Here is a 21,110-nt window from a genome sequence, read left to right as displayed (position 1 = left end):
GAATCAACACAATTTTTTTATGAGAAATAATATTTTTTAATAATCCCTTTTTCATTCGACATACTTTATCTTAATCAGGGTATTAATAAGAAACTAGCAGATAATGTAGCTTTTGTAATTATCCACCAATTTCTTAGAATTAAACACTATCTACTGATTTGCATCGAAGCGTTTCTTATGATAGTGATTTTAATCACTGTCAGATTAAATCTATACTGGACCCAACTATGCAACATCCCCACTATGCCGCGACCCCACTGTGCTGGGGTTTTTTTTTATTTATTACCGGACTATTTTGGGGGTTTATGAAAGAAAAATAGAAATATATTTTTAAAAATTACCCACAATGTCGAAGAAATTATTTATTTCACAACAATATGAATATTATGTTATTATAAAAAGTATACTACAGAGTTTCATTATAAAATAGAACTGTACAAATATCACAAATAAAGAAAAAATTTTTTCAGAATGAAAAAAAATGTAATAATTGTCATGTGTCCTCAAAACATGTGTTTAAAATTTTATTATCATACGATTCTTATCATTTGTGATTGGAATTAGGTGGCTTATTTTGTTGGATGACCTCTCAATTGAGCGTCTAAAGTTCCAATTAAGTGCTGACCCTTTCATTTTTCAATATATTAGACTCAGAAATAATTTCACGACCTACATAACATCAAAATAAGTGTCTGTGCTACAATTTTAAGTTTAGCATTTAATGTGGTTTTGCCCAAGTTAAAATGGCCGGCCTATTACACATTGTTAAGGTTTTACCAAAAAACGCCTTAAAAAATAAAAAATTTAAAATCAAGTTTTTATCTGAGGTGATTTTATGTTAGAGATTTAAAATTATTGAATAATTTTGAATTATTTTTTTAATAGAGTTCTGAAAAATTGCGGTTTGTAAAGAAAATAAACTCAAGAGGGTTGTCAACAGCTACAAAAGATATGTCTCATCAGTAAGTTATAGATATATTACTAGGTACATTTTTCTACGAATTCTATGATTGAACTGTGTGTAAAGTTAAGAGATTTAAATTTTTATATTATAAAATATAATATAATTTTTTATATTATAAAAAAGGGTATAGTAGTTATGATATTAATTAAAATTATAATTTTTAAATTTTAGGAGGACACCTGTACATTTGTAACTTAGAGATTTATTATATTTTACAATAGGCCACTAATTCATGTAAAAAAATAATTTATTCATAGTAATATATTAGATGAAGCGGTGTAAATGTAGATAATTTGGGTTAATTATAATTTTTTTTCTTGTTGAATATTTAGCATATTTTAATTTAGATTGAAAACTTTGTGGTTTTTATGTGTTGCTACCATATTAAATGTAAATTCAAAATAAACACTTGTGCATTTATCAAAAAAAAAAAAACTTATATAATTACCCCACTTATCCCTGATGACAAATTTTAATTTTTCATCTTGCTTGTCTATAAAGTTTAAAAATTACAGGGGTTACTTATCTGTTACCTAATATTGTTAAAAAAGTTTGTATTATACAGAGTGTCTCTGACCTATTTGACAATGCATATTACTTTTTATTGCATTATCATTTTGATGAAATTTTTTTTTTTAATTTTTTTTACAGTTTTAGACTTTATTAATAGTATATTTTTATACTATTAAAATATATTTTTTTTAATTTCAAAGTAACCTTTTATTTAGCCTTTGCAAAAAATTTTAAGGCAAGTACTCATAGATTTATAAGAATTTTAATACATAGAGTGGGTATGGAATGAAGGTTTAGTAAACATTCGTTAGTACGAGCTGCACTCACCTTCATTACATACCCACTCTATGCATTAAAATGCTTGTATCTCAATGAGTACTAGTCCTAAGATTGTTATCAATTTATCAAAAATGTTCTTACAAAACCTTTTAAAAAGCGACTATTTTTAAATTTTGAAAAAAATGATTTTCTTTTTAAACTTGAACTATTCTTTAAATATAGTCCAAGAAAGCAACAATTATTTAAATTAAACATTTAAAAAAAATGATAATTGAATCAAAAGTTGTAAATGTTGTCGTTAGATCTAAAACATTCTGTATATTTTTTAAATTTGGAATAGATATTTTAAATGGAAAAAGTTTTACTAATATTTTGAGAAATACTAGTTTTTTCTAAATTAAATATTTCTACTATATACTCATGGTTTTTAAATATCACATCACAATTTTTTTTAATAATACTTATTCTTAAATATTTTTTAGAATGTTAGTTCAGAGTAATTTATTCAGCAAAAGGTATTTTGATCAATGCCGTTTCTTTCAAACTACTTCTTCTTTATGTAAGTCTCAGTATATCAATCACAATTATAAATTTTATTATAATTTGATTAAAAAAATACTGATCTGATTTTGTTCTGATAGTTTATCATTTATTAAAATTTAAGTTGATAAATTTATATATAAAACAGTTTAATACTATTTGTGAAAATTTAAGATTTGAAATTTGCAAACAAATTTATTATAGGTGAAGAACATATATTAAAAACACCAGCTTTTGCTGATTCTGTTTCTGAGGGTGACATAAGGTGGGAAAAAAGTAAGTATGAAATATTTATGTATATTCAATCAGCAATGGTAGCTTTCATAGTTTATATTATAATAATAATATAATTATTTTTAAATAGATGTCGGTGATACAGTTCATGTTGATGAAGTTGTTTGTGAAGTTGAAACTGATAAAGTGTGTCTCAAATTACTTTTATTTTTAATATTAAAAAAATAGTTTTATCATTAATGATAATGGAGTTTTTATATATCATTTTCTATCATTATTTGGGAAATTAAATATTTTACTTAATATTTATTTTTATAATAAAGTGAATTATCTTTTAAAAGTTAGGCTTTTTAATAATTATATTGTGAATTCTTTATTTCTTTAAAAAATTTAGTTTTAATTTAAAAATATATGTGAAAAATATTTATTGTTTAATAAAAAAAATTTATAATAGACTTCAGTCCCTGTTCCTTCACCTGTAAATGGAATTATTGCTTCAAGATTAGTTGAAGATGGAGAAACTGTTAAGGCTCATCAGGATTTGTGTACCATCACAATTACGGGTAATAATTTAATAAAAGAAAAAAGAAATAAATCTTTTCAGTTAAGAAATATTGAATTAATTAGTAGATTAAAAAAAAAAAAAGGAAAAAAATGAGTACAAAAATTTTTAATTTTACAAAAGTTCTTAATTTTTTTTAGAAGGTGTACCAGCACCAAAAACTCCTAAAACAGATGAGCAACCATCTAAACCAGTGGAAACTAGTTCAGTTGCTCCTCCAATCCAACCGGTTGTACCACCTCCTCCACAGCCAACAGCTCCAATACCTTCACCAGTGCCACCTAAATCAGTACCCCTTCCTCCTCCTACTTCACCAGCCACCTTAAGGCACAACCCTACTGTCAAACTACCACCAGCTGATCCCACAAAAGAAATATCTGGTACAAGATCTGAACATCGTGTAAAAATGAATCGTATGCGGCAACGTATTGCGCAACGTTTAAAGGATGCACAAAACACCAATGCCATGTTGACTACATTTAATGAGGTTGATATGAGGTAATTATTATTAATATAATTTTTTTAATAATTCTATAAGTACTCAAATTGTCTTATTTTAGTGCAATTATGGAATTTCGTAAAACTAATTTAGAAGCATTTCAAAAGAAACATGGTTTAAAACTAGGTTTTATGTCTGCTTTCTTAAAAGCATCAGCTTATGCTTTACAAGATCAACCTGTAGTCAATGCTGTAATTGAAGGAAATGAGATTATTTATAGAGATTATGTAGATATTTCTGTGGCTGTTGCTACTCCCAAAGTACACTTACTTTCATGTATTAAATAGCTTTCTTTTTCCCAGTTGTAATTACATAAAACAATTTTAGGGTTTATTAGTACCTGTAGTGCGTGATGTACAAAATTTGACTTATGCAGATATAGAAAAAACAATAGCTGCTCTAGGAGAAAAAGCAAGAAAAGGAGCTATAGATGTAGAAGATATGGATGGTGGTACATTCACTGTTAGTAATGGTGGGGTATTTGGTTCTCTTATGGGAACTCCTATAATTAACCCACCTCAATCTGCAATCCTAGGAATGCATGGGATTTTTGAAAGACCAATAGCTCTAAAAGGACAAGTAATATTCTATTGAAGAAATCATATTTGAATTAAAAATGCAATGTATTTTTTAATTTTTAATAGGTTGTTATTAGACCCATGATGTACATTGCTCTAACTTATGATCATAGACTTGTTGATGGTCGCGAAGCAGTATTGTTTTTACGTAAAATAAAAGCTGCCGTTGAGGATCCAAGAATTATTGTTGCTGGATTATAATAATTAAAAAACAAAGATACCTAATGTACTTAGTTAAATAAGCACTATTTACAATTATTTGTAAATAATTTGATATTTAAAAGTTTTCCTCCTATGGTACTTAACAAAATTAAATTACGCTTAAGTAGAATATCTTTTTGACTCAATACATACCAATCCCCCCACCTTTAATTTAATTATGTTTAATCAATGTAAAAATATCATTTTTGCTTTTAATAAATCCATTATAATTAAAAAAAATTAACATAATGGAGAAGAATTTAAATTTTACTAAATTATTAATACAAAATAAATGATTCACGATACAGAAGATTGTACATAATTAATGAGATAGTAAATGTTTATGAACCATCTGTTCTTTGTTGATAAGATGAGTAGTATTGTTGACAAGTCGCATAAGGTCATTAAGACCAAATGACCATTCATTTAAAACTTCATTTACAGACTTCACAACAGAAAATTCAACAACACCTGAAGGTCGATCAATTTTAGCTGTTACAGATTTATCAACAACCATATTAGATAATAGTTGTTCGGTATCCTAAAAAAATATTAAATTATTTAATTATTTAGACATAAAAGTAATACATAGGATGGTTCATGATTTTTTGACAAATTTTATAACTTGGTTTACTTAGAATTTTATGTTACTGTTTTTTTTAATTTTGCAATAAATATCAAAAACATATTGAGATAACCAACTTTTTAAAGTAGATTCTGGGAAAAAATTTAGTAGCAAAATTATCTTATGTTTTATAACTAAATTTCTACATTTTGAAGTTTGTAAAAATTTGAATATTTTCTTTTTTATTTTACAATATCAAAAATTGGCATATCTAATTAAAAAAAGGGCAAAGTAGAACATATGTGTACACTAAATACAGTTTAACCATTAGTTGGGCGCGTGAAGTAAGTAAATACCCCAGCAATTTCAAAAAATATGTTTTGTATTGGGAACTTTTATACCTATTATTTTATATTAGCTATTGTTAGATAAAATTAAATAAGCTTGACGTTTTAGTAGTTGGTGAGTTCTTTAAATATATTGGGATTATAGGTATGTAAACTTTCCATGAAATTGTTTACTGCGTCAACAGATGCTCATTCAAAAGTTAATAATTTTTATCAAAAACATATGAAAAGGAGAGAATGAAGGATATATCTCCTATATGGGATTAACCGCTACTCAATATAATATGGTAATGGACTGATTGATTTTACTTAAATTTTTTTTAGTAAAATTAGTTATCAAAACTAAAGTTTGCTTTCTTTCATCAATTTTTTTAGGTTATTGTAATATTGTACCTATAATTAATAGACAACTATATGTATAAATAAATTGTATTTTATACGCAATATAGATAAAACAACTAAATACAGAAGTAGGCCTGGTAGATTTTCCTTCAAGTTGTTTTTAATTGTTTTATATTTTAAATACATTGTTTTAACAAAGATCTAATATTTATAAATTTATATTAATATAATATTAGCATTCTTTAAAACATGATGTCCAGCATAGTATTATCTAAAACAAGAACCTACCCAATTGCACACAAAAAAAAATCTGATAGTAAAAGTCATAAGAGTAACATATTTTAATAATATTCCTTACTCATTTAAAATTTTTGGTTTTCATAGGAAAAATACATAACTCAAGCATATATTTAATATATGCATAAATATTCAAATTTTTAGAAACTTTAAAATATTGTATAAATTTAATTACAAAATGTTAAAATATAATTTTGCTACCAAATTTTTTCATAAAATCTAGATGACAAAAAAAAAGTGTTTTCTTCTATCTTTTTTCACATTTCTGTTTGATATCTTTAGGTAAACTCATGACAATTTATATTTTAACAAATTTTAAAATACCACAGAAAATTTACTACTGACAATTAATAAGAATTTTTTTTCTTAAAATCTATTTCAAATTTCAATATTTTTTTGGAAATTTAAAAAAATTTTTTTATTTTTTTTTTAATAAATTGAAAATATAATATTTTTAATATTTTCATAGTCCTATAGTATAATAATAATTTAAAAAAATTTAACTCAAAATATTCAGTTAACCGCAAATAATAAGAATCGTCCAAATATTGTTCATCCCCTTATATATTAGAACTAATTCTGAGATCACCTGTGTTAGCTAGAATTCATTTTAATATTAATGTGTATTTGAATTATATTACCTTAAAGTATAACTTAATTTTCTAATGTTATTCTAATATGATTAAAATATTTATTTATGTATCTCTGAATTATGAAGAAATGTTATGCCAGGAAAAAAACTTATTTTAAAAGATACTAACTTCTAATTTCATATCCAAAAGCTGTGCCATCCTTACTATTCTAATTTTGGAATAATACTTTGCCATTACACGAACATTCTACAAAAAATATTTATTTATTACAACAAAATACAATATATATATATATATATATAATATTTATTTGATAGTTTAAAATACATAAATAAATAAAATTATTAAAGAAAAATAGTAAAAGACTATCAGCTGTAAAACTACTTACATGTTCAGCAACTCTGTTTTTCAGATCAGTCCAACGTTTAGTACCCTTTTCTGTATTGCTAGAAAATACATCAGTTGCTAATACTCCAGATTTTAACTCATTTTCATATTCTTTGCACAACTCTTTCCATTGTATAAGCTCCATGGTAGTAAACAATTGCAAAAAAGATCTATAAAATGTAATATTCATTTTTTAATATTTAATAATTACAAATTCTTATTTGAAATAAATCTAATCTTATACTATTTGTATTAATTATTGATTAATTTAAAAAATATAGATACATACTTATACTTAGGGATTTTCAATAAAGCTTCATCTTGTAAAATACGGTGTGTTAAATCAGATTGATGATTATCATAAGGAGCTAAGATCAGGTATAAAATAGAATTTTGAAGAGCAGCATTTCTTTTGGTAGCATCAGCTTCTATTTCAGGCGTAGCTTGTATAGCTCTATAATGACGACAGATATCCAAATATTGACCATCGTGCTCTCCAAGTTCAATCATTAATCTGTAAATTCATAGAATTATTAAATAAAAACAGATAAAAGAAAAACTTAATTATTTACTTGTAGTATTTTAATTTAAGTTGCTGAATTTCTGATTTTTCATCATCAAAAAACTTAGTATTAATTTTTTTAGCAATTATTTGTGTTCTAATATAATCTTTTTTTGCTAAACATAATCTCATCTGTTCAAGAATAATTTCTACTTTTTCTTGTTTTTTCATAGATCCATAAGTCTCTACTTGTAATTCTTGTATTATGTTTGCAGCACCAGTTATATCACCTTCATCTTCTTTAATTTTTGCTAATTTTTGTGTAAGACGAGCTCTTTCTACCTCCACATAAATCTAAAAAATATTAAGTACAATTCGATTATTTTTAAACTTACAACTATACTTTAACTAATTAGATTTGCATTTACCTTTCCCTCAGTAACGTTTCTTAAAGTTTCAATAAGTTTCAACTTTATTTCCTTATTAGGAGTTTGGTCGATAAATGCACAGCATTCTCTAACCATAGCTGCAACAGCAAGCTTCAACTGTGATCGCCTTTTGGTGAGCATAACTATGTGCTCATTCAACAAAGACCACTGCTTACCATGAAAACACATTTGTACCACAGCTACCAGTACACGACTAGTCGATACCATATCTGATCCCTTAAATAATATTAAGTTTTAAAACATAAAACTATGTAATAACCAATGCAATTGAATACAGTGAGTTCAAAAATGAAATACTTAATGAATATTTTATATAGAGGTGTTCAGTAAATAAGGGAACAGGTCAATTTTTACAAAATGAGAATAATAGAAACCTGTTTCTTTACTTAATGAACACCATATATGGTTCTAGGGAAAAACTATAAAATTTAAATATTTGTAAAAATAAGTTCATAATTCAAAATTTGTCTGAAATATACAATGGCTATAATATAATATAGTATAAATATTATAGTACTTACATTATACAAAAAAAAAAGTATTTTTTTAATAATATATGACATTAACTCATTTTTACACATTTTAGACTAAAATAGTTTTTCTCAAGCACCACTTATACAATCACTATAGTGCATGAAGTGATAAAATCATTTTATTCCACTTTTTTTTTTTAATAATTTAAGTTCAAAAATTCTATAACAAGCTTTATAATATATAAATGCTGTATTGTTTAAATTTAATAATAATAAAAAATGTTAAGTAATCCAATGAATTTTCAATCTTAAATAATTTAAGATTAAAAGGCTAAAAAAATAAATATTATTGTTAAAAAAAAATTAAAACATCATTTTGAAATTTTTTGCATGACAATATATTTATAACTATCAGTTTAAACTATTGTTAATAAAAGTGATCTCCTTTGTATAATTTACTGAAGTAAAAATTTCAAGATCAAAATTAAATTTACATTTACATTTAAATAATTTGAATATACCAAATATGTATGATTAAAATTTTAACTATTTAACCGTAATAAATTAAAATATTATTTTATACCTATAAAACTATATCTATTTTAATATTTTTAGAAAATATATAATACAATAAGTAATACTGTTACAGACATAAGGTACATAATTAATATATTATAAATTATACTACATAATACTAGATTTGTTTATTTTACAAAAATATTTATAAATTAATTTTATTTTAATGTTTTTGAATTTTAAGACAATTTGATACCATCTTTATGTAATCTTATTTTGTGTTAACTTACAGTTCTAGTTTGTTTTTCAAGAGCAAGAAGTACATCAAGAGCTTCTTGAAGTTTACCACTCGTAGCTAGACTTTCAGCAACAGAAATTTTTTCGTCACAAGTGGCACTATAATCTACCTCCATTTTTACCATACGACCACTATCTGTAGTCAGAGGTTCCAAATTGTCCATCATCTTCCTACTAAATTTTTTTATGTAAAATACAACATACAAATTTTGATAGTAATTATTTATTTAAACTTAATTAATTGTGCAATAGATTTAAATGATTACTTACGTTTAAAAAATGAATTTTTGTAGTATTAATGATTTGTATAAGTTTAACTCCACAAAATTGTTAGATATTAATACATACAAAANTTTAAAAAATGAATTTTTGTAGTATTAATGATTTGTATAAGTTTAACTCCACAAAATTGTTAGATATTAATACATACAAAATGTGATTGAATAAATATGTTAAAATTTTCTATTGTACATTTATATTATCAATAATTATTTTTTGTATTTGAAAACTTGCAAATCACGTATCATCGTATATTTTCATGGAAAAATAAGGTACCTTTATTCCATGACTCCGCTTAATTCAAGTTCTACTATAGATTTTAAGAGGTTTTTGTTAAAATAATAATCTTTCAATAATTTTTTAACGGGGATATGTTACTAAATAAAACAGATTTAAAGACACCACATTTTTTTTTTATAAATATCTTATATATAAAATATTAATTTTTGGGTTATGGCAGTTGCTTACTGTTCTATAACATTGAAATAAATAAAAATTTCGCGTACATATATATTATATTGTATGAGATTTACAATATAATATAATATTATATTATATCGAACAATTTCTATTGGTGTAGTGTATTATTTGTTAATAAATCAAATTTAATAATAAGTTGAAATTAATAATCAAGTTAATAATTACCACAACTGGTATCAGAGCAATTTTTTTAAATAAAATTTTAAATCTCAATAGGTAGAAACTAAGTAAACACTTATGCATGTTTTATAAATAATCAACATATAGTCTTGTAAATACATTTTTTTTTTGTATTCAGAATAATTATTCCAAAAAATGGTTAAAAAGAAATTCATTGTATATATTCGAATGTTAATAAAAATAGATATTGAAAGACTACGTTATTTATCAAATAAGAAAAAAGAAACTTAAATGGCTATGTAATATTAATACATCTCATATCAGAAAAATACAAAAATATGATATCATTTAATTTTATTTACCGCTAATAATTCCATAAAATCACTCACTTTCCTAGTGATTAGTCTACACATGAATTATCGGCGTCGACTTTTTCTATTAATAATTTTAAAAGCAGTAAAATCAAAATTTTTTATGCATATAACTTAATAGAAATTTAATAAAATAAATTATTTTAAACAAGACGAGATAACTATAGAATCTATAGTATATATCGTCAGAATTTTATCTATTAACAGAAGTAAAAAACGAGTCTTCCTATTCAAATAAAAATCTATTAAGATTAAATTATGTTATGAAATAACATCAATGCGTGGTGTATTCCCTTCCTAAAATTTTTATCTATTCTCTATTATTAAAACTTTAGTTTTTTCATAGAAGTTGGGTGGAACTCACTGTAGACTTTAAACTAAGGTTATTTCTAGACTTTAGATATAAGTTCCCTAAAATTGTAAGCCTATTTGCTAGATATTTAACATAAAAAACAACTAGATTTAGTTCTTTAAAAATAAGTTCTGCCTTACGCCATTTAATGCTTTATTATTTTGATTTTTATGACTACGCGTTTGTTTTTGAAATTTTGTAAGCAATATTTCAAAAAATTATAAAAAAATATTTTTTGTTCAAATGGTTTATATATTAACAGTTTTAATGCAGTGGTGTATAAAAAATTATTTCATTTTTTTTTACTTAGAACCATTGACTTAAAGCAAAAATTATAATTTTATGAAATGACATTCAGCTTTCATAAACAATTCATAAGAAATATTGATTAACTAAGAATACCTACAGCAATAATTATCAATCGAGTAATCCATAATTGTTTGTTACTCACTTAATTCAAATTTAAATAATGAAATGGTAAAATTCAATATTATAATAGTATGACAATTATCATGTTAAGAAAATAGATTAATGCAATAAAAATGAAATAAAACATAATTACCTGAAACATATATATTTCTTAAAACTGAACAACTATTTACAATAATAAAATGTGTATATGTCATCTCAAATATATAATTATACATTTATAAATAATGTATACTGATATATACATCAATTCCGCTTAATTTTTTATAAATAGAATCTACAATACCATATATAATAATTACTATAAAAAAATTAAACAATTACAAATTTTTATTTACTATAATTTTTCAATAATTATATAAAGGTGTAATGCAAATAAAATTTTATGTAATTTAAAAATTTAATAAATACGAAAATCAATTTTTAATTGTATTTAAGCTGCCAAATAGTGTTTCTGTGATAATTGCACCAATGACAGAAAGGAAATAAAAATTTAACGAAATTTGTCTTTAAAATGTGTAGCTAATTATTATAGTTATCACTAAAAAAGTATTATTTACACACACAAAAAATTATTGCACTTACTTTTTTCACGGTTAAGATTGTTTAGATTANAAAAAAAAAAAACACGAGTAACAAGGAGTTCTTAAATTTTACAAGAATGTTTAACTTAGGTTTATGTGAAATTATTTACATAAAATGTTCAAGGGACAACAAAATGCACAAGACACCTATGACACATTTTACAAAAATTGAGTGTAAATAAAAAAAATTTACAAATTATTATTATTATTATAATATATAATATAATATTTTTTTTTTTTAAATAAATTTTTTATAATTTTTGAAAACGCAACAAATGTCCAACATTATTTTACACTTATATTTACATAACAAGAAACATTGATGTAGAAAAAAGATAAAATATTCAAGCATAATATAGTTAATTAAATTAAATCAATAATTATGTCATTACTAATTTTGAACTCTAATAAAAAATATACATAAGGCAACAACCAACAGTTTGTTAAAAAAAAAAAGAAGGTATTTAGACAGCATTGACAAAATAACAATTATTTATTACAAAATATTTTATAATAAAAAAAGGGAAATCAAATTTAAATAATAAAAAAAATAAATTATAACTAAAGGAGTTTAAATGACAAGCAATTTAATACTCCTAAAGAATTACATTTTTTTCTATTTGAAAAAAAAAAATAATAATAAATTGGTTTTAATGTATATGTGTAAGCTTTAACTTTCAAAATACATTAAGAATAACTAACAAGTGGTAAAAATGATGAATAATAAAATTATTTTAAAGTATTGATTAGATTACCCGGGTCCGACGGCGATTGCCGGAGATGACGCAGTAGTATGTGTCGTCGGCGTCGGCACCGGTTGTGTATGTCATTTGCCATCACGCGATGCTCGCCGGCGACGTGCTGCATTTTCTGTATCTGCTATAAGATAAATAGAATATTAATTTTTTTAAATATTGTTCAAAATAATTTACTACATCTATATTGAATTGATAAAACGTATTGTTTAAAAATTGTTTTAAAATAATTTTGAAACAGTTTAAAGAAATTTAAGATTTACCTACAAATTCTCAAAAAAGTTTTTATATAAAATATAACTTAAAACATTTTAAACAAAGTTAGGTTGTTAAATAGTTAATAATTAATTTCTGTTTACATAACTAATTAAAATATATCATAATTTTGGACACCTAAAACTCAAATTATTAATGGTTACAAATTTTTTACATGACACCATATCATAATTCAAAACAAATTTCCTTTTAATATTTTAGTGGCTCCTACATAAACTTAGTAATAAATAATAAGTGAAATGGCCTACACTTTTTTTTTTAATTCTATCATGTAAATTTTTATTAGTTATATTAAGGCAAATTCGACTCATTTCCTTAATTTATATAATCAAATTTTCTATTTAAATTTTTACTCAATTAAAATAATAAAAAATATATATAAACATTTGTTTTTAAGACTCATTAAGTTATGTAGTATAAGTAACCTATTATAACTTGGACACATAATTTGAACACTATTAGTCACATGTAGAACGTTTTGCTTTATTAAATTATTTTATCATAAGTATAATATAATTTTGGAACAAATATATTAGTTTGTTATAAAATCAATGACACATTTTTGCAGAAAATATAACAATGAGCAATGTCTCAACACAAAAACTATGTGAGAATTTTTATAATTCAGCAATAACGAGTTAAGTTTGTATAAATTTATATAAAATTCTTACTTACTATTTGGCAAAGCACTACGAGTTTTTCTTCTAGTAGTCTGTTTTTCTCCTTCAGAGTGAACAGTATCTAATAGTGGTGAGGTTGAAGACACTATTTGCTTAGAAGCACTAGCAGCCCTAGTATTTATCGTAGCAGCTACAGTATTGGATTTAAGAGGTGTTTTATCAAGTTTAATTGGTGTTGATATGGGTGCCTTTTCTTTTTTTTCTATAGTTTTACTAGGTGCAGATCTATCACATGACTTGCCAGCACACGTTCTATTAGGTGGATGAGTGTTGCGATTAGAACGACGGGTGGGTGATGGTAAACTAGGCTGAGATTGTTGGCCTGAAGTGACTGGTACAGATACTCGTGCATTTGTTCTAATAAAATAACAATTGTGATTATAAAAGTTACATTTTATAAAAATAAGGTTAAGTACCTATGAGAACGTGTGCTCCTAGTAGAGACCACTGATGACTTTTTAGCAGCATCAGAATCAGTAGGTATATCTATTAAAAGTTGTTCAAGCAATGACTTATTGTCTTGAATGTCATTCATAGTTGTCATATCAGTTTTTCCTATTATTTCATTTTCAATATCTTTAAAATTTAGATAAATTTTAATTAATTAACCTTAAGTAAGGAATTTATAATATTTTGTACTCACTAGGTTTTTTCATCACAGGTGCTTCATTGTCAGTCTTACTGTCTTCAGAATCCAGTCGTTTTCGTTTCTTTAATTTAAGTAAATTTATATCATCAGTTTTTGATCCTTCAATGTGTGATTCAGTTGAATCAAGAATATCATCAATATCTAATTTTGGTGAAACCGGTGGTGAATCATCACGAATTTTTTCTGGATTAGAATAAGTATACAATGCAGGAGTCACACGAAATGGCTGGATATCATCCAGGTCAGGTGAATTAGCAGTTGTTGGTTGTTCTACTGATATCAGTTGAAGTTTTGTTTCATCTTGTTTTAGTGCTATAGTTGGTTTCTGACTAATTGATTGATCATCTTTTCGACAGGGACTTTCACTTTGATTAGGACTTTTTTCAGACAGTGCATCCATTGATTCAATACCTGAATCTTCTCCTTGTGTATTACCATGACCTGCTGGACTATCTCCACCATTCAAATTTTTAGTTTCTGGTTGAATTCTATCACATTTTACATCTTCAATTACAGGTGCATCAATTCTTACTGTGTTTCGTACTTGTGGCAAAGAATCTTCAAGTAATCGTTTTTTAACATTTTTTTCAGATACATCAATATCTGTAATAGGTAACGATAAATGTTCATCTCTTTTTTCTACTTGAACACATCCAACAGTAACACAATTTGAAGTTTGAACAAAATTTTCACTTCTTTTTGTAGTTAATTGAAATTCTTTTCTTTTTACACCACTTTCTAATTTCGAATTTCTACTGTCTTTACTTTTAGAATTCGTCACTTTTCGACTAATAACTGTTAAAGATTTTTTATTCATATCTTTATGAAAAATATTCGTTCCTTGAGTTTTTTGACCAGTTAAAAGATGATTGGAAAAATGATTTGTTAGATATGCATCAGGGGACTGACCTCCCAATGGCCTGTTGAGTTTTACCATTGAAGTATTCAAAGTATGTGCACCTAAACAAATAGAATTAGTCACTAAATAATTATGATATTTTAAATGACTAAGTTTATGTTACCTGTGTAAGGTATGTCAACACTTGCCCGTCTTTGATTATTAGTTAATTGTGATCCACTTGGCTGTGTAGCAGCATCATTTACATTGTTCAAAGCCCGTTGTTTTTCATGAAAATTATTTCTATTACCATAAGTAGCAGCAGCAATCATTCTGGCTTCTTTAACTGCTGATGATTTAACTACATTTTTAAAAAGTGACACAGCACTACTTTTATTTATTTTTGCTTTTGAATGAGGTCGTTCTATAATTCTATGTAAATTTGGTCCATCAATAGATCCAGCTCTTTCACGAGGCAGGCATTTTTTTTTGGATTCTCTTTTTTTTACTTTGTTAAAACTTAAACTCATTTTATTGTGTTTATCACTAGGCATAGAACGTAATATCGAAGCAACTTCTGCTTCAGTAGGATATATTCTACCAGGAGGAAGAATAGGGTTATAACTGTTTGCAGGTTCATTAGAATCAACTGAAGGTGTCGAAGGTTCCTCAACTTCATCAAGCCTTTTTAGTTTAACTCGAGTCTCGTCTTCTTCAATATTTTCTACTTTCATTTGTTTTGAACACATTTTTAACAGATCTTGATTTGAATTTTTAGTCTTCAAATGATTAATGCTAGTTTTTACTTTACACCCTGTAGGTTTTTTACTTTCATCATCAGAGTCTTTCCATTTCTTTTCTTTACGTGATCCAACAACAACTGCAGCATTTCTACCTCTTAGAGAAATATGAAGAGGAGGTACTCTTAATTCTTCAGCTGACGATGAACCTGGTATTGATGCTGAAGGAGTTCCAAATGGCCTCTTATCTAATTTGCACAAAGATGAATTTCCAAATGATACATCTACTTTATATGGTTCCTTTTTTTCAGTCAATTTTAATCTAAGTTTAATTTTTTCTCCGGGAGTAGGTAACGGGCTAGAACGATGTCGAGAAGATGCTTCACTATTAGTAGATCTAACTGTTGCTTCTGAATCTGACTGATCAGTAGTAGTATCATTCCGTCGAGAAGTTGGAGATCCGGTATCTTCATCTTCAGAAAATACTGAATTTGATCGATCATTTGTAACAGGAGAAGAAAAATTATAAAAATTATCATCAGACACTGGGATATTTTTTATTTTATCTTCTGTATCACTCTCTGAACTGCTATCACTTGACATTGGTTCCATATCTCCAGTTAATGGATTAATAAGAAATTGTCTTTGTTTACCAGAAGAGGTTAAGGATGGGGATTTGGCTGGTTGACTAGTTACCACACTTCTTTGAAATTCTTGTGAAGTATTATCAGTTGGTTGAGAATTAGATGTCAACCTTTGCATTAATTGATTTTCATTTGATGGTGGATCAGGTTTTTTATTTACAGTTACTGACTGTCCATGATTAGTACCCTGTATATGGTTATTTGAGTTTTGCTGAGGTGTTTCATTAAGAGAATTAGTTGACTGTCCAATACTTATGGATTGATTATTATTAGGCATAGAATGGAATGAGTTGTTGGAAGTCTGAGAGAGATTTTGGTTTGTTACTGATTGATTTTTAGGCAAAACTGAAGTAGTATCATAACAACTAACATTTGTTGTTTGTGTAGACATCAATTCAGTTCTTTGCTGTATTAGATTATTTGATTGTAGCGGTTTTTGTAAGGCAGCTGGACTATATTGGGTTTGTAATCTTATTTGAGACTGATTAAATTGTTGTTGGGGTATATTTGGTTTAGCCATTAAAGGACCAGATCCTTGCCTTATTTGATTAACATAACCTTGATTAAGTTTTAACTGATTTGTAGTGATAGTGATATTTTGGGGTACAGTTTGAAGACGGTTTTGGGCCATAGATGAACCTGATATAAATGTTTGCCTAACAGCAAAAGAAGTTTGTACATTTGGCGTGCTGACTATCTTTGAGGTTTGTGAAAGCTCTTGGGAAGGCACATTGTGTTTAACCAACCTTGGTCCAGTTGGTCCATTAGGAGATCCAATTGAATCTATTCGATTCTGAGCACTGTTGGTAACTGTATCAGGCAGTTTTTGTAACCTTTGAACTACTTGTAAATCTGAGGCTACGTTGGCAAATGCAGATTGGGTGAACTCGGGGCCTGAAAAGCTATCTTGAGTTTTAACCACATTGGAAGAAGATATTATAGACTTCTTATGTTTGTCCATTGGTGGTGGCATTTTACCTGAACCTTCATTTTGTAATAAATTAACCAATAATGGACTTGAGTGTACAGATGCATTAGCATCTCCTGGTCTTTGGGTTTTATACACTCCATTTTGAGATCCTGGATATGGTGGAGGGGGTGGTGGTGCAGTATGCATTGACTCTCGGTTGTGTATGGTCTGAGCAGCTTGGTTCATGCTTACAAATGGCCATATGTGGGGTCTTGGGGATGGTTCTGCCATAGAAGGCGTAGGGGGAATAGGAGGCAATGGAGTGGAATCGACTGCCACTACATTTGGACTTTTGAACTGGGAGGATGATAGTTGCGAAGATGTTTGTAATGCAGGAGAAGTTGCAGATGCCATTGCCTTGATCAATGAATTCACAGCAGTACTTTCGTCTGAAGAAATCTGTTGATTGGCATTTGAAGGGCCCGGTGCTGTTCGTAACACCACTTCTTGACTCTCCCCCCCAAATCGGTTGTTTCCAAGCCGCAAGGAAATTATCTAAAAATCAATTTGACTTATAGTTAAGTTGTACTTTAAATATTGAACATATTTTGAAAACAAATTAATTCATAAAATTAATATTCTATTTCTTAGATTATTCAATAGACTATTAGGCAATAATTCTTTTAATATAAATCTTATGATATAAAATTTTTGATATATTAACATACTTGATCCCCTTCGACTTGAACAGACAAAATTCCTAATCTGGAAAGGTTGGAATCTCCTTGTTGTGCCAGCTGTTGAAGCTTTACAGCAGCTTCTCGTGGCACCGTAATGGTGACCTTTACAGAATTCCATGGCTCAAGTTTGTTTACATAAATCTCCTTGTCTTCAGCGGAACCTAGAATAATTAATTACTAGTGTTATTTTTAAATAAATTATAAAAAATCATTTATAAGTACCATTCATGTCTAGTCTACATTGCATGCTATGGGTTTATTAAAATAATCTACAGGTGCTTGTATGGTACCTAATAAAAAAAAAAAAAAAATATTTAGCCTTTTGTACTGCTTTAAGAATACAAGTATGAATATTCACCTTGAAACAACAATTTGTTCAGATCTTTAACAATTGTATTAAACCTTAAATTAAATTCAGGATCGTTCAGATCCCCTTCACATGTGACAACGGTTTTAACCAGCTGGGTAGTACCATCGCTGTTTGCGGCCATTTCACTAAAAACCAAGATATTATTAAAAAATATAAAAATTATTATAAATAAATCATAAAGCTTACCATAATCAGACCTTCCATGCTCTTATGAAGTAGGTTTGTAGAATATTAGTTTAACCTAGAAAACAAAAATTAAACTAATATTGTATATACTAGGACACTTAAAATAAATTAAAAATCAATGAAATGTTAAACAAATCACATATGATTAACATCAATTTGAAGTTTTACTGTAATTAAGCTGGATAATTTGTAGAAGCATGTTTACTCTGCTAGATTTAATAGATAAATTGTTTATATAAAAGTATAATTTTCACCAAAATTATAAGGGAATTATTTCTAAAAGTAGATAAAATTATTTTTGATCTTTATATAAATAACACAAAAGTTTAAATGTAAAATTAACATTTAGTAAATTTAGTTATTGTACCATTTATAGTTAACTAGTATACATTTAATAACAATTCATTTATTCAATATTACAAGATTAATATTTGTAAATAAGTAAATAAAAAAACATTGTATGTAGTACAATGTTTTAATTTAAAAACTGGCTATTTCCACTTTTTTTTTTTCAAAACTCTAGTTCTATAATTCGTAAAAGAGGATTTTATTACCTTCATATGATGTTTTCACCAGTCAAATCTATTAATTAAAAAAACTAATATCATAAAAATATAGATGTATAGAATACAGAGTTAAGTATTCAGTATTTAGATTTTTATGATTCCTAAATCACTAAAAAATGAGAAAATATCCAGTTATATCAAAAGTTATTTTAATTTAATTTTTTTAGTGACAGTAAAATTGATAAATGTAAAAAATTAATAGTTTGTTGAAACACGTTATATAATTTATCAGTAATATTTAAATCATATGAATAGAATAATAACAAAGACTATTATTAAATAATATATCTATGTTATTTCTCAAATACTTTTTACCTAGAAAAACAAAATATACAAGTATATCAGAATTTAAATTAATAATCATGTAATATTTCCCTAACACCTCAAGCAAACATCCAAAATTCGTTATTACCGTTAAACAATTTTAAAAGAAAATTTAGAATATTATTTTTATAAGATTAAGAAAACAAAAAACGCAAAGAATATAAACTGAAATGTTTTCAATAATTGGTTAAATTCAATGCATAGTTCTTAATTCTTTTCATACTATAGCATAATTGAATGGAAGGAGGATAAAGTTTCATAACTTTCCTAGTAGCAAAGAACACTGAACTTTTAAGTTCTAATTATATTAATCAAATTAAGAGGATGTGTTTCATAAAAGAATTTTGAACTTGTAATAAATTGTCTACAATTAAATTAAACTATTCGATACACGGGCTTTCAAGAACGCGCGTCTAAACAGCGGCGAGGGGATCCCGACCACCATTTTGTGCATGCACGGGGAGTGGAGGTACACCCACCGTCTAGTCAAGACAAGGGACCAAAACGCCCGTAAACAGTTAACGGACTATTTAATATCTTCATTAATTACTCAAAGAACAACTAAACTTTTAAAATCAGTGGCGTTCGCCTTACCCGATTTATTATTACGTACATAGTTTTGATCGTGTAATCCAATGGATGGGCAACATCCGATACTATTAGCGTACACACTAACACTCGCGCGCACACGGATAAAACGCCGCTCTGTTCAAGTTAACATTCGCTTTTAAAAGATCGGTTGACGCACAAACACTGTCCGTAATGTATAAGCGATCGCACAATATAACTTTAGGGGCGACTACGGGATTCCGTAACTCAGGGGTTTTATTATCGTGTTAAATCGCGAAACGCTACAGGACTACGGAACAATAACAAGAGCGGCCATTTGCAATGCACATCACTGGCCGTCACAGTACAGCCAACCAATTGGTAAATTATATTTCCCCATGACACCGTGGTATATTTAAATTTCTTTGTAACTTTAAAAAATTAGTACTATTATTATTTACTTATACGATTTTAGTTGATAATTCTTTATAAATATCCATTTATTTTTTTCGTTTCGGAAGTTATATTTCATAAATAAGTGAGATTGTGATAAAAATTCCTGATACATCAGTGGTAACAGGCACGTTGGTTACACTGTGATAACATACGCAGTTTATTGTGACGGTCAGGAAAAATTATAAATTCAAAATATCTATTCTTTTTTTAAACTTAATTATAAAAAATTAAAATACTAAATATAATAACTATCTCAAACGCAAAAAAAGGTTTTAGTATTTACATGGCTGAGAAAACGACGACTTAAATCGTAAAAGACATCTCAGGTGAGATTTTCACCCTTGACGTACAGGCTTCCCGTCATGACGAAAGTCTGCATGTTGCCACCCCTGAAATTAACGAAAAAAATCAACCGCATTCGTTTAAAAAAATTACTAATATTTGATGCAAATTAAATATTACTTTTATTAGTTTCATTATTAATTCTTATTCATGCTATTTTAGTAAATAGCACTTATATATTTATCAAATAAGTAATAAATAGCCATGGAATAATTTATGAGAACAATGCAGATAAATGCTAATTGTTTAACAATCAATTAAAATTATTAAATTGTGTTTCAGAATTAGAATTTTAAGTAAAATTTCACTTTTGATAAAATTTAGTAGAAACG

General features: G+C 26.6%; 3 protein-coding genes across 8 annotated transcripts; 1 reads left to right on the top strand and 2 right to left on the bottom strand.

Moving 5' to 3' along the window:
• Positions 1 to 555: 555 nt before the first annotated feature.
• On the top strand, positions 556 to 4,502 carry LOC126904569 (dihydrolipoyllysine-residue succinyltransferase component of 2-oxoglutarate dehydrogenase complex, mitochondrial). The gene is made up of 10 exons (XM_050683698.1): positions 556 to 827; positions 886 to 962; positions 2,239 to 2,315; positions 2,501 to 2,572; positions 2,661 to 2,716; positions 2,985 to 3,093; positions 3,233 to 3,590; positions 3,653 to 3,851; positions 3,919 to 4,170; positions 4,236 to 4,502. Exons 1-10 carry the CDS (start codon positions 744 to 746, stop codon positions 4,368 to 4,370), a joined length of 1,419 nt encoding a protein of 472 aa, XP_050539655.1. The 5' UTR covers positions 556 to 743; the 3' UTR covers positions 4,371 to 4,502.
• A 114-nt stretch (positions 4,503 to 4,616) lies between these two features.
• LOC126904578 (26S proteasome non-ATPase regulatory subunit 12) lies at positions 4,617 to 9,610 on the bottom strand. 2 transcript variants are annotated; one of them, XM_050683712.1, is made up of 8 exons: positions 9,409 to 9,610; positions 9,132 to 9,312; positions 7,832 to 8,068; positions 7,474 to 7,757; positions 7,191 to 7,415; positions 6,903 to 7,071; positions 6,683 to 6,760; positions 4,617 to 4,911 (listed from the first exon to the last, which is right to left on the bottom strand). In XM_050683712.1, exons 2-8 carry the CDS (start codon positions 9,303 to 9,305, stop codon positions 4,693 to 4,695), a joined length of 1,386 nt encoding a protein of 461 aa, XP_050539669.1. In that variant the 5' UTR covers positions 9,306 to 9,312; positions 9,409 to 9,610; the 3' UTR covers positions 4,617 to 4,692. The 2 variants fall into 2 exon arrangements, with proteins under 2 accessions (XP_050539669.1, XP_050539676.1); XM_050683719.1 differs by having other exon boundaries at positions 9,132 to 9,309; positions 9,409 to 9,469.
• Positions 9,611 to 11,786: 2,176 nt separating this feature from the next.
• Positions 11,787 to 20,333, bottom strand: LOC126896644 (uncharacterized). 5 transcript variants are annotated; one of them, XM_050669593.1, is made up of 10 exons: positions 20,026 to 20,333; positions 19,096 to 19,123; positions 18,542 to 18,596; positions 18,344 to 18,480; positions 17,974 to 18,146; positions 15,136 to 17,800; positions 14,108 to 15,073; positions 13,881 to 14,040; positions 13,460 to 13,821; positions 11,787 to 12,632 (listed from the first exon to the last, which is right to left on the bottom strand). In XM_050669593.1, the coding sequence occupies exons 4-10, from the start codon at positions 18,474 to 18,476 to the stop codon at positions 12,580 to 12,582; spliced, it is 4,512 nt and encodes a 1,503-aa protein (XP_050525550.1). In that variant the 5' UTR covers positions 18,477 to 18,480; positions 18,542 to 18,596; positions 19,096 to 19,123; positions 20,026 to 20,333; the 3' UTR covers positions 11,787 to 12,579. The 5 variants fall into 5 exon arrangements, with proteins under 5 accessions (XP_050525550.1, XP_050525549.1, XP_050525548.1 ...); XM_050669592.1 differs by having other exon boundaries at positions 20,045 to 20,333; XM_050669591.1 differs by lacking the exon at positions 19,096 to 19,123.
• Between the last annotated feature and the right edge of the window lie 777 nt (positions 20,334 to 21,110).

This window comes from Daktulosphaira vitifoliae, unplaced genomic scaffold, assembly GCF_025091365.1.
Source record: "Daktulosphaira vitifoliae isolate Bord-2020 unplaced genomic scaffold, ASM2509136v1 Scaffold_1, whole genome shotgun sequence".
Lineage (NCBI taxonomy): Eukaryota > Metazoa > Arthropoda > Insecta > Hemiptera > Phylloxeridae > Daktulosphaira > Daktulosphaira vitifoliae.
The sequence above is the reverse complement of the archived record's forward strand: the minus strand, read 5'-3'. Positions and strand labels throughout refer to the sequence as shown.